We start from the raw sequence: 13,057 nt of genomic DNA on the forward strand, positions 1-13,057 counted from the left end.
TTCAGTTATTGGTGAATTAGATCCTTATTTTGATATTAATAAGGATACTATAATAATTTGCTGGTCAGAGGAGAGTTAGGGATTTTCAAAGTGAAGAAATATGAAAGAATTTTAGAAGTTTGTGTCCTTAATTTCATAATGCTACCTTTTTTTCCAGTGTAGAATATAAAATGATAGATTACTTTTGTCATTGATTTGGATCCAGGACGAATTAGCAGAAAATTCAGGGAGTTATCTAAATCTTTTTTACTGACAAAAACAATCAATTTAGTATTAATTGTATTATCATGAACAATCAAATAAAGAGTAGTCAATTCATTTATGCATAATTTTAATGATCAAAGAAACATTTTTTACAAACAATAACATCAGTTTCTCTATTGTAAGGTACAGGCAATTATTCAAAAGCTATATCAATTGTTTAAATATTTCTTAATAATAAATTGTAACACTATATGTAATCAGAGTGAAACAATTTCTTTTCACGTCCTACTTTCATGGATTCACCTCAAGGCTCACCTCAGAACTTCTTATCCAATATTAATTACTGTAGGTACAATTATTTTGACTTCAACTGAGCTAGTGTTTCTTGCTGTGTATTTTCTATGTGGAACTACTTTTAGACTAAAAAAGTTTTCCACTGCAATCATTTGTTTTATGACTCAGAAACGTTTATTTAAAAAATATTTCAAATGATAGAAGTTTAAATTAGGCTACAGGAAATAATTGATATATGACAAATAAATAATCCTACTCATGCTACTAAAATAATACTTTTGTGTTTGAAGAGTTCAGATCTTTTTAGATTCCTGAACCTGATTATTTATAGACACAGATCCAAAGACCATTCATTCCAAAGTGAACCTGGATACCCCATAAGAAAGTCCTATCTGTACTTCTGTGTTCAAAAATGAATATAGTTAAACCAAAATGAAATTGAACAGTCTCCATTTTTGACTTTAGAATACATTTTTCTAATGGAAACCATCTAGGCTGTTAGATCAGTTAGATGGGTTCATTCACAATCCTATATTTACTACAATCCAGCCTGATGATTGATGGGTAAGAGAAAATTACATCATCTCTGAGTGAAAGGTAAATTCTTCTACTGCACAGCTATGTAACATTCCAAGGGTTACAGTACTTTGATGAATATATAAATCTATTACTGCACCTCATTTGTTCATGCCTTTAAATATTTCATAGATAATACTGGTATTCCACGCTCTACATTGAAAGGCTTTAAGCATCTTTCCTGAGAAAATGGTTATAGTTATACACCAGAGAGGATGACCAAAAGGCTTAAAGCCATTCAACCTGTAGGGTGGCGAAGGCCTCCCATTATTCCTTTAGACAACGCACATTCTGCTTTTCTGCTTTGTTGAGTGTCACTATGTTTGCATTTCTGCAAGTCAGAGTTTGGTTTTGCTCACAGTAATCATGAGCTCCACCTGTAATGAATGTATGTACCAAAATTCAAGCACACTTTCACAAAAGCACTAGAAATATGATTTTAATTCATGAATTTGAATTTTTGGCTGCAGGCAGCAGCCACAGCTCCTTTGAACTCATTGTACATATATTTTTATGGAGGTATGAGCTAACAACATTACTTAGTTAATATAATGACTATTGAAAAGAAAATTAGTCACAAAAGCAGAGTCAAAAAGTGCATTCCTTTGTATCTATGTGGGGGAGGGGCATTGCCTTTAGCAACCAACTTCCAATCCCAACTACAGACAGCGGTTTCCTCAGGTGTAGTGAGGTAGCCATGATTCTCAATTTGAGAGGGTTGTGTGTGTTGGGGAGTGAGCTAGAAAGAATCTCCCCCTGCCCATAATTCAGTGGAGAATAACTGTTCCATTAACAATGGTCAGAAGATGACCTTAAATCTTAAGATATTTTTATTATTCAAAAGTCAACTTTGAAACATAACCTTTATTCATACATATTCAAACTCTTCCTTCAACTTATATAAATAAAACACCTATTGAAAGGTCAAAGTTGACAACCTTAACTGCTCTCTTCAGCAAAAACCTGCGAGAAAGATTCCAATTTAAAAAATTTTAGAACAAAATTCATCTTCCATCATTGCAAAGCACCTGGTTTCTTTACCCATTTATTAAGTTTTGAAGAGAGATTTCCTTCCCTCAAATAAATATTTGTTTGATTCCTGGAATGTCATCTTCCTGCAAAGTTGTTGGTATATAATGAATTCCATGAAATACTGGCACTGAGCCATTTTTAACACGTAAGTTTGGACTGTGTTTCAAGGAATAAATGGGACCCGCGTAGTGCTCTCTCTCATTCAGTCTTCAGCCAGCCGGCTCATTTCCGTAGTCTAGCCAACATGAAGTAGGGGGTATCGCCTTCTGTCTTCAGTTCACTGTAGAAAAGACCACACAGTCATCAAGATCGAGCACGTTCACCCGTAAGGACATAAATGCTGTACCGCCACCATTACCACCTCCCTCACCCTCTACCACCACATCAGAACCAATTGCTTTAATCTAAGAGATGGCGGTTAATAGACGGATTGTAATTTCCCATGAAACAAAGAAGAATCACATTGTGGAAGCATTAACTTTATGTAAATTCACTTAGTTGTTCTAGGACAAGACTGAGGAAGTGTCAGGGGATGCGAGAGTTAGAGCCTGTGTCTGGCACTCCCCTCAGTGAAGACATGCGCCAGAGTGACTTGGACATGGGAAACCCATCGGTGTTCCCTTAGGACATTGTACTTCCGTGGATTTCACGAAGCCTGACCTTCTCTCCTCACCATGTGCATGTGCATGCACACATATGTATGTATGTATGTGTCTGTTTTGTTGCTGTCATTGTCATTGTCTAACATGACCCCTAATCTCAAGCAAGATGTTCAACCCCAGAAACATCTATATGTTCTAATACTTGAGGAAAAGAAAAAAAAATGATTTCTATTTTGGTACTTATTGTGCGAGGTAGCATAGAAATATATTTTATGGGTGATATAAGAGACTTGCCTAGATTAACTTTTAAATGTACATTTTTTTTTTTGCTTTAATAGCTACTTTTAAACTCCAGTCTCTCCCTACAGTTATAATTCCATTGTATGTGGGTGAATCCAGACTTACTAAACCATACTACCACTCACATTCTGAAAGCAGCCAATTAATCATATTTCATTTTGCAAACATGAGACCATCGAGATAGGGTACATGGTGAAATGGCTATAACACATAAGGGCTACTGGGACTATCACAGAGATAGTAAGACCAACCCCAGAGGATTTATGGGTGAGGACCTGCAGAAAACCAGCTCATCCCACATGAGGACTAATTTTGCCTATAGTACCCCTAGCCTCATTACACGCGCGTCACACAGGAGCATGCTAAACCTCACACCCTGTACTGCCGCTATCAGAAACAGGAGGCCAGCAGAAGAACACAACATGGCCAATGGGACTCTTCCAAGAAGTCTCCACCTGGGAAGAGGCCTGAATCCTCTCCCTTATGGAATGTTCTACGCCTCGATTAAGTGCGCCTCAATGAAAGAAGTGAATCCCACTGGGGAGGGGCTATTCTGCCTGAGGACTGGCCTGCTCTCCTTCCTGCTTCACTAGTCAACTGCCTTCCACTTTAAACTCTGTGCTTCACTAACAAACTTTCACTTTAAACTCTATGCTGGCTTGAACTTGAATTCTTTCCTGCGTGAAGCCAACAACACACAGTGGGTCATGGACCCACTGCCCTGCAGAACACCTGCATCACCATCACATCATTAACATTGCAATTTCTATCAAAAATCGTAACACAAAGGGCAAAGTCAGGCCAGTTTCCTTTTTTCAGTTACAAAATGTTTGCATGTGATTCTGCCCAAGTCATAGGAAGAAAATAAACCTGTAATACTATAAGACTATCTGTTAACTGCAGCTGCCACAGAGTTGGCCGTAGAAGCCATTCTCTCCTGCCCACCCCGCTGTCCCGGCAGCAATCACTACTGCAGTCTGAGCGCTCGGGACTGGCGTGGTCACAATAAGGAGACAGCCAACTCCTGGCCTGCTCCCCTCCCTCCAGGGTCAGAAAAGTGGATGTTGGCCTCCCCAGACCCTAAGGGGAGTGGTATCTGGTGTGGATGGAAACGGGCCACATACTAGCCCTGAGAAGCTCAGAGGAGGCCTGCGTGGCAGCCTTACAAACTCCGAGACTGACAGTTACCCCTTAGGATGATGTGAATGGTGTGAAGTTAAAGTTTTTTTGGAACTAAAAGCGAGTCATGGCAGGTAGTCACGTCCTAGACCAGTATCTTCCTCGACAAAGGTCAATCCTTATATTAACTAAGCCTGTCTGTTGTTTTTTACATCTATAGTAACATGTCTTTGGAATGTCAGGGTCATTTCCTTTTTCCAGATCCTTCGGGGCATAATCTCCCATCAGAGCCCGGCAAACAACCCCTCACTACTATGCTGTTCTCCTGCATGCCGGCTCTTTGTGCTCCAAATGTTAACTGTCCCGTAGCACCAGTGTAAAAGAAGGATTAGTCTCTTGTCTTACTCTTTATTCACTGTTGGAATAAAGCCATTGGCTTGGCTTTTCTCCCGCCTCCCTAATCTACTATCAATGAATTTCATGTAATCCCCTGCCCCTCACATCTCCTCCTTGGATTCTACGGTATAAAATAAGCTGCAAAGCTGCCACTCTCCGGAACCTCTTCTCAATCTGTTGAGATTTCCCCCCCCAAGCAATTATTGTCCGTTTGGCTCAAAATAAACTCATAAAAATTCTCTCCAGGTTTGGAGGCTTTCTTACGTCCCTGCTAGTAAAGGGGGCAACTGACCACCCTCCCTTCCCTCAGACAGTCCCGTTTGCCTTTCCCTTTTAAACTCTTCTCCTCCCCACCCCCACCCCCTAAAGGGGCTCCTCTTGCTGCTTCCGAAATGAGAGCATTTCACTACCTCCTTTAACACTGCCGGGACAGGCTTTCTTTTCTTTCTTAGAAGTTGCAGGGCTAGTGGCCAAAAAGTTGAGAATGTAGCACCTGAGCCCAAGGATTTTAGACTTGTTCGTATTGGTTTCCTCTCCAGTCTGTAATTACGTGTATCATTAGCAAAGGGGAGCACGCTTGTTGCAGGGAGTTCTGAAGAGGGAGAGGCATCGGCCTGAAGTCCTGGCCTGACACTAATCCCAGCGGCTGATTCTCCAGCTCAGGCATGTGCTGAAGTGCTTTCAGAAAACAGGCTTCTGCCCTAGAGAGGCTGGACTGGGAAATCCAAACGCTGCTAGAACAGAAAGTTTTTAATCGTGTTTTAAATGATTCATGTAATTACAGGCTGTGATTTCTTTTAAGTAATAATTTCATAGAGTATTATGGAAAGGAGATTTGAGCCCAGAAGTCTTTTTTTTTTTCCCTATGACTTGTCACTTTGGATTCTGTCAACACTAGAAAGTGACTTTGATGGTATTAACTATCATTGCCATTGTTTTAGTGGGTCATTATCATTGCTTGGTGGCTCATTATTAAGTAGTTATTGAAGGCACTTGTCCTTAGCAATGCAGGAAATAAAGTAAAATACAAGAAACTATTCCTGCACTCTTGACATTTACAATTCCTTTGACTAGAGGTATAGACATAGACATTTAAATAAATACATGGAATTCATGATTAAAATAGTCCTTGATGGCACAGAACATATGAGTGGTGCAGGGACAAGGACAGAAGGGGAGATGACCTGTTTTGTCTGGGGAAAGTGTTGAAGCCCACATTGGGCTTGTTTTACAGCAAAGGAGAGGAAAAAGATATCTGAATCTATTACTTCATTTATTCAGTAAGTATTTATGTGTTAGGCTTTAAGGACTCGGTAGTGAACAAGATTAACACAGTTCCTAGTCTCTAAAAACTGACAGACGGTAAACAAACAACCACATAAGCATAAATACACTGGAATCTTTCTCCAGTGGGATTCACGAATGTTCAACAAAGGTGTGAAGGTAAATGGGGATAGAAGACTTTACCTTGTAGTGACAGCCTTAGATGCCATTGTCCTAGGAGTTTCGGACTGAAGTGCCACCTTGGTTTTTAGTTCTCTATTCTAAAGTTGGAAAAAATTTGCAGAAATCACATAGCTAGCACATGTATCAGCCACACATGCCTCATGCTTTTGGTCAACCCTTCAACACTCCTTGGCAGCAAGCGTGTTGTTCCAGTCATTCTATCAGAACACAGAATGTGGCCAGTTGAGAGTCACTAATATCTGTGGAATTATCCACTCACTAGCTGTATGAACTCCTTTAGTTACTTAACCTCCCTATACCTAATTTCTTCATCTGTGTAATAGATATAATCGTAGTCTCTTCTCCACAGGTTCTGAAATGAACTAAAAATATGTAAAGAACTCAGCTCAGTGTCTGGCTGAGTTTTAAGACTTAAAAGGCAATTGGTTATGAACCATGCTGAGTGATTGCCCCCTTATGGTATGTTGGCATGATTTTCTTATTCTATGTGCTTATCCATATTTCCTAATTTGTATAGAATGAATGAATATGTTAGCTTTGCAAAAATAATACAAGAAAAATATTTTATCAACTAACATTTGCCAAAAGGCCACTAAGTAAGAAAAGCTGTGAGGAAATGCGTTTAAAGACATTTCTTAGAAGGAAGAGGCCCTAAGAGGAGCCAGGCCCCATCATCTGAGGCCTGGAATGTGCACTGGCCACCCTTACAGGGCACCAGAGGGGGCCCTAGTTTTGAGCCAACTATTCCACCATCACCGTGTTTTCAGCTGGACAGAGCTGTGAGCCTTGTCTTTGTCAAGTGAACAGGCCCCTTTAACCTACCAAAGGGGAGAATCTAAGGAAAGCCTGAGGCTGGAAGAGTATACCCTCTAGAATAAAGAGAACAGTGGTCCTCTGGAAAGGTAGAAGGGGCAGAACAGAGCAATGGTTACAAAATTTAAGGTGGAAACATATTTACAACCCCTCTCTGTTCTTATGACTTTTTTCTTCTGACGGGGTTAGCAGAGAGAACACGGTGGTGGAAGGAATGAAGTGGCACGTGTCATGGAGCCCCTCTCTGGTCCTTCCTGGGGAGCAGCAGAGCTCCCGAAGACGACGAGGTCTGCGGTGGAAGTCAGGGTGCCTCCGTATTCCACGGGACAGGACCACGTTGCGGGGACAGCACGCAGGGAGTCAAAACACTGAGGGCTGATGTAGAAAAGGAGACCAGGTCTAGGCAGTCAGTGACCAGTCATTTGACAAAGGCAGGAGGGGGGCCCTGAGCAGGAGGTGGAGCTGAGGCTGCTGTGGGGTCTGCAGGTACCCCAACCTCAGTGGGGGCTTTGCTGCACTTCCTGTGAGGCAGGGGCGCCCTGCTGGCCCCGGTTGGCAGCTGACGAAGAATGAAACGGGCTTCCCCAGCTCAGGGGGAATAGTGAGAAGATAGAAAAACACGTCTCATCCCAGGAAATTATAAAGGCTTATGCTAAGTTTTAAAATGCTGAAAAGTAAGAAAATAACAGGAGGCTTCTTGAAGTGAATGGGCCTTGAGGCAAAGCTTGGAGGAAGAGAGAAGACACTCAGGGAGGGAAAGACACAAAAACTGGGGACCGTGGATGGCTATCTGACTAGAGCTAAATTCACACAGGAATAGCTTTGACCAAGCTCGAATTCCAGTCTGTGTCATCTGTCTCCCCAGGATAGCAAGTATCCTGAAAAATTTGGATGAACTTTTAACAATTATTTATTAATATTTAATATTAATTATTCAACAATATTGTAAAATATTTAATACTTGACACTTTAAGAACAATTAAGAAAGAGCACTGCTCCCTGAAGCTATAATTTCTTACGCATACAAGATGCACATATACACACTCACAGAAAGACACTCATATATAAACACAGACATGCACATGCACTCACAGATAAACACCCAGACACAGTCACACAATCATACACAGACACACACACCACTCACATACAGATACACTCAGACAGTATCACCATGGCATATCATCATCACACACAAGCACACACACAGATACTCACACACAGGCTCACAGCTCCACCGATACACACACACAGAGTCACATTAGCACTGAAATATACAACAGATTCTTTCCTTACCTGGGCTTCCAGTATGTTAACTTTTTCTTTCAGACTTTCAATTCTTTTATCTTGTTCTTTTAAATTATTTTTTAATCCTTCCAACTAAGAATTAAAAAACACAGTTGGAAAAGTCTTGTGAGACAAAAGGGAATAGTTACTTAAATCAGAAATTGTGCAGGTTTCTATGTTCAAGTAATGTTGAGCCAATAGAAAAAATTAAATCCCAAAGCATTAGGAGACTCAGCAAGCTAAAAAGAAGAGCAGAACAAATTGGCACCTGGGGATGGAACGTGCAGACAGTGCTGTTAAACATTTTAATCTTTGGGAAAGCTGTTTAGACCAAATTTAGCGAGTGCCTCTGTGAAAAGCATTATTGGTCATCCTTTTATGTCTCAGTTCATAAGATTTTTATCCTGCAGATACAAAGGCCAATGGACAAGATGCAAGGCCACTGCCCAGCATGGGGAAGCAGCATGAGGCAGAGATCTGGTCAACCAGCAACATCACGCAGTGAGCCTGCTTCTCTTGGGAAGAAAAGCATCGGCCAAGAGGCAATGTGGAGCCAGGGAGGGGGGCGTAGTTCAGAACAGTGCAGGAAGAGAGGGAACACGTAGATTCTAAGGCCAAGTCTGCCACTATCTTCTCTGTCATTTAACTACTGTGGGCCTCAGTTTTCTCATCTGTCAAATGAAAACGTCGGTTGCCCCAAAGTCCTTTTGGATTCTGAAGGGCCACAAGTCAATTCTCTTGGTGAGGTCCTCGCCAAGCAACAACAAATGCTACATTGATGTTAGGAAGGTATCTGAGTTATTTAGAAAGACTCCTTTTGGAAACAAATATTAGGCAGTAAAAAAAAAAAAAAAAAAGAATGACACTCTGATTTTAAGCCTAAAGCAGAGCCTCAAATCAACAGTTTGAGTATCGGATCCACCATCTATCTGGCTGTTACTACAATGACATCTCTCACTGCCAGGATGGTCCCAGAGAAGAGACAGAGGACAATCCTTCCTAACACTCCTCCTCAGTAAATTTATATGAAACTGATCAAAAAACTTAAGAAAAGGCTGTCTCCAAAACTACAAAATCATCCAAAGAATAATGTGACTCAGTTATCTGACTCAGGGAACCTTTTAAAGTCACCAAGACATCTAAAGAGCAGTTAAACACAATTGCCCTCTATCTGCACTGAGAACACTCCAGGTATTAGCATTACAGACACAAGAGGGCACTGGAAGCAGAGCCCTGTTGGATGGGAATAAAAAGGAACTGTCTGCGGGGGGAAGAACCTCGCTGCTTGTAAAGCCCAGGTGAGCCTCTTGTACTTGGTCTTTTCACTGTAAACATATCATCTACCAGAGAGAGAAAGGCACGTGAGTAACCTGACCTCCTGGATGATTCTGCGCAGGTTCTGGTGTTGGGAGTGAATCACAAACTGCAGGTGTGAGATCTGCTCCTGGAGAAGGGAGATCTCCTTCTGAAGATCCTGGCAACTGGACACACAAAGAAAAAAAGAGGAAACGATTCACAAAGGCATCGGATGCTGTATTTTGTTTGTTTGTTTTGCTTTGTTTTACAGCTGGGCTGCCAGGTTCTCCTCACCCGCTACCTGGCTACTGGGCACCCTGTGAGGAAGACACCCAGGCCCCACACGTGGCACTGAAGATAAACAGCCCCAAGGCAGCCTCTGATTAGCTCAGATGTAAATTTGAATAAGGATGTCAATTCATGTCTAAAGCTCCTTTCTGGCTACTTGTGACTCTCCACCACCAGCAGGTAGTTGAGCCAAGTTGTACTGAGCCACGTGAAGCACGTGCGTATCTAATCTGTCTTGCTGTGAACGCCCACAGACCGAGCACCCGTCAAAATGCACAGATAATTACGGGGCCGGGAATGGAGGCTTTACGTGTATAACAGAAGCCAATTTCCAATGATACAGAGTTAGTATATGCTATGAATTGTTTGTGTTTGTCTTTTTACTTTTTTGGCTTCCTACTTTTAGTAATTCTGCTACCTGTGAGTAGGGCAAGGGCAGGGAGGGGAGGAGGAAATTAAATTCCAGATAATATTTTGAGTCTACATCAACCATTGAGAAAAAAAGGTGGGAGAAGTTTGAATTTAGATTATTCATACTTTCCTAAAGCTCTATTTAGGTAACTAAAATTGATTATACAGCTTTTGAATATTTCTCTCCTTGCCAACGTTATTTGAGTTATGAGGAAACATGCCTCATTGTGGCAAGACCACCAAACCTGCGCATTGAGACTTTGAACTCACACACCTTTCTAAGCCTCAGTATAACAGGTATAATAATTCCTACCTCTTCTACTTCACAAAATTGTACTATATAGACTTAAAAGGTAAAGTGGATGTACTTTTGGAAAATGAGCTCTTTACAAAGTAGTATATTAATACTGTTTTCACTTAATAAGGTTTTACAATTAGTCGCCACTATCCAATGCAAACACAATTCCGATTTTCATAGCCTCTCAAATATTACAGAAGTCATGGAAATCCACGTTGACTCTACAGAGCATGTTCTCATTAGGAAAAAAAGCCTCCATTTGTCTCGCATCATGTACTAAAAATTGCTTCTCAAACTTAACATGCATTCGAGGAGCTGGGTAAGTCATCAGGGATCTTGATAAAATGCATATTCTGACCCAGGGAGCGGGGGCAGGGCTCAAGTGTCCTCATTGCTGGTGAGCTCCGGGGGTTGCCAATGAGTTTGCTGGGCTGCAGGCCATGCCTTGGTTGCTGCGAGTGATGCAGCACTAAACCACAAAGGTGGTCTCAGAAGCTTCCAGTAACTGACATGATCAGCTTGAAATGTCAAAGACAGTCTTTTGATTCTTTTTCACTTTGGGTTTGCATGAGAAGGCTTTAAAAAGAGTTTGTTTTACTGTAGAAAAAATTAACTTCTATAAAACTATAGAAATCCCTGCATAAGTACAAATAATTTATGGTAGCCATTACTATTTACCCTATGAAATTAAATAATTTATACTTTAAAAATACTGTACAATTACACAACTTTTATGTCACAAAATACGTAAAATGTAGTTCATTATTGATCACTGCATAAAAAGTTAAAGCAATCTAATGATCATCAGTATATTGATTAAGCAAATTACGCTATTCCCATGCCACTTCTATTTTACATATACCTATGTATCACAGGAATAGGCTAATAGATTTGATTTATATCAACGATGATTTTGCAGAACGTTATAAAAAGAATGGTCTTTCACAAATGGTACTGAGACAACTGGATTGTCATATAAAAGAAAAGGAAAATTGATCTTTTCCTCATCACATAACAAAAAGAAATTCCATATAGTTTCTTTGTACACAGCTGGGGGAGCAAAGACTTTCAGAAGATAATGTTGAACAGCATCTTCATCTAAATTTGGAATAGAGAAAGGTTTAAATAAAAAAATAGAACTAAAGCAGTATTAACCACAAGGGAAATACTGGTAAGTTTGACTAGACAAAATAAAAAACTAGTCATCAAATAAGCATGAATGGGAGAACCTCAGAATATTGGTAACACAAATGACTAATAAAGGTACAGTATCCAGAAGATATGAGGAACATCTATAAATCAATAAAACAGGCATTCCAGTAGAAAAATTAGAAAGTGACATGAAGAAGCCCTTCACAAAAAAGATGAGTCTGAGGCCTAAGGATCAAAACAGCACAGAAAGCCAACAGAAATGTCACCCACTGCTGGAGCCAAGGTTAAACACTGCTCCAGTGAGGGGGGAAGAAGAAGAAAAGAGCGTCAGACTCAGAACTTTACTGAGAAATTATGAGAAAGAACTCAAGATGCTTTGCTGAGGCAGGCTAGCTTTGAAAATTCGCAAATGTTCTTAAATTCATAAATTGATAAAAAATAAAACTTTCATAGAAATGTTAAAGGCAAGTATTCAAAATGACCTCATTGTCTTGTGATGACCCAGAGCTTGAGGACCAAAGGGAAATACATGGCTTTAGAAGGATAGTGGGGCAGGGGAAAAGGGTAGATATTATGCTCCCCAAAATACAAGTCACTGAAGGTAAATAAAAATCTGAAATAGGTCTCAAGGTGGAAGAGAAGTATTGGTTAAAAGCACTCCTGAAAACATGGTGCTTTCAGACTTACCGGCATTAGTATACCAGACAGTGACTAGAGGAAATCTGCAGAAAATCTCTCTTAGGATTGTTTAATAACCTAGTCATCCATTTAAGGTCTCTGAATATGAGACCATACCTCAATAAGCTGCCATTAGAACTCCTTTTAATCTTTGTTATTTATCTTTCAATGAAAGCACTCAGTCTTAATAAAGAAGTACTATCTTAATAAAGAAGTACTAAAGCAAAACAGCTGGCAGAAAATCTAACAAAGGCCAGGCCTGGAAGAGAACAAGCTCTTTTAACAAAGGTCATTAGCTAGGATTCATGCTTTGCCTCCCGGTATATACATAAAGTAAATGTTGAAATTAAAATAGAATCGAAAAACTTCTTCCACAAAGATAAAAGTATTTTTGCCTATTATTTCCATTAACACGGAAATTATATATAAACAAACAAAGGAAGACTCTGACAAGTGGCAAGGAGAAGGGAGGCCAGCTTGGGACCTTGGAATCCAAGAGCAACACAATGGTGACTTCCCCAAGTTTTCTTTCTGTCTCATGTTTCCCAGACTTGGAGCTGAAAAAGCCCAAAGCCTGGAAATACCAGTGGGAGCAACGACAAAAAAAAAAAAAAAAAAATCCCCCTGCCCCCCGCCCTCTCCCTGTCCCCTGCCAAAGAGGGAAATGTTGGCCCTGCCAAGGAAGGGTTGAGGGTCCTCTCTTAATTCAATAATCAGGAGCTGTGAACAGGGTACTCTTTCTGGTATTATTCCCGTTGGATTCCTTAGCATTCAAGAAAGAAAGTCAATCCTCTCTTTACTTGCAGAAATATGCAAACAAGTGGCTCTACTTTTAGCTACTAAC

At 40.4% G+C, this 13,057-nt stretch overlaps 1 protein-coding gene across 9 annotated transcripts in view; it reads right to left on the reverse strand.

Annotated features, from left to right (window-relative positions):
* The window catches only part of CCDC68 (coiled-coil domain containing 68), a 45,009-nt gene continuing 31,952 nt past the window's right edge, over nt 1-13,057 (reverse strand). For 5 of the 9 annotated variants that reach the window (XM_054583683.1, XM_054583686.1, XM_054583682.1 and 2 more), the window contains 4 exons: nt 9,466-9,571; nt 8,100-8,183; nt 5,991-6,067; nt 2-2,386 (listed from right to left, as the gene is read on the reverse strand). In XM_054583683.1, coding sequence (XP_054439658.1) covers nt 2,329-2,386; nt 5,991-6,067; nt 8,100-8,183; nt 9,466-9,571 — 325 coding nt within the window. In that variant the 3' untranslated portion in view covers nt 2-2,328. Of the gene's footprint in view, nt 2,387-5,990; nt 6,068-8,099; nt 8,184-9,465; nt 9,572-13,057 lie in introns of all 9 variants that reach the window. The other 4 variants (XM_054583680.1, XM_054583679.1, XM_054583681.1 and 1 more) reach the window with 2 other exon arrangements.

This window comes from Pteronotus mesoamericanus, unplaced genomic scaffold (assembly GCF_021234165.1).
Source record: "Pteronotus mesoamericanus isolate MK-2021 breed Mesoamerican mustached bat unplaced genomic scaffold, CSHL_Meso_final contig_74, whole genome shotgun sequence".
Lineage (NCBI taxonomy): Eukaryota > Metazoa > Chordata > Mammalia > Chiroptera > Mormoopidae > Pteronotus > Pteronotus mesoamericanus.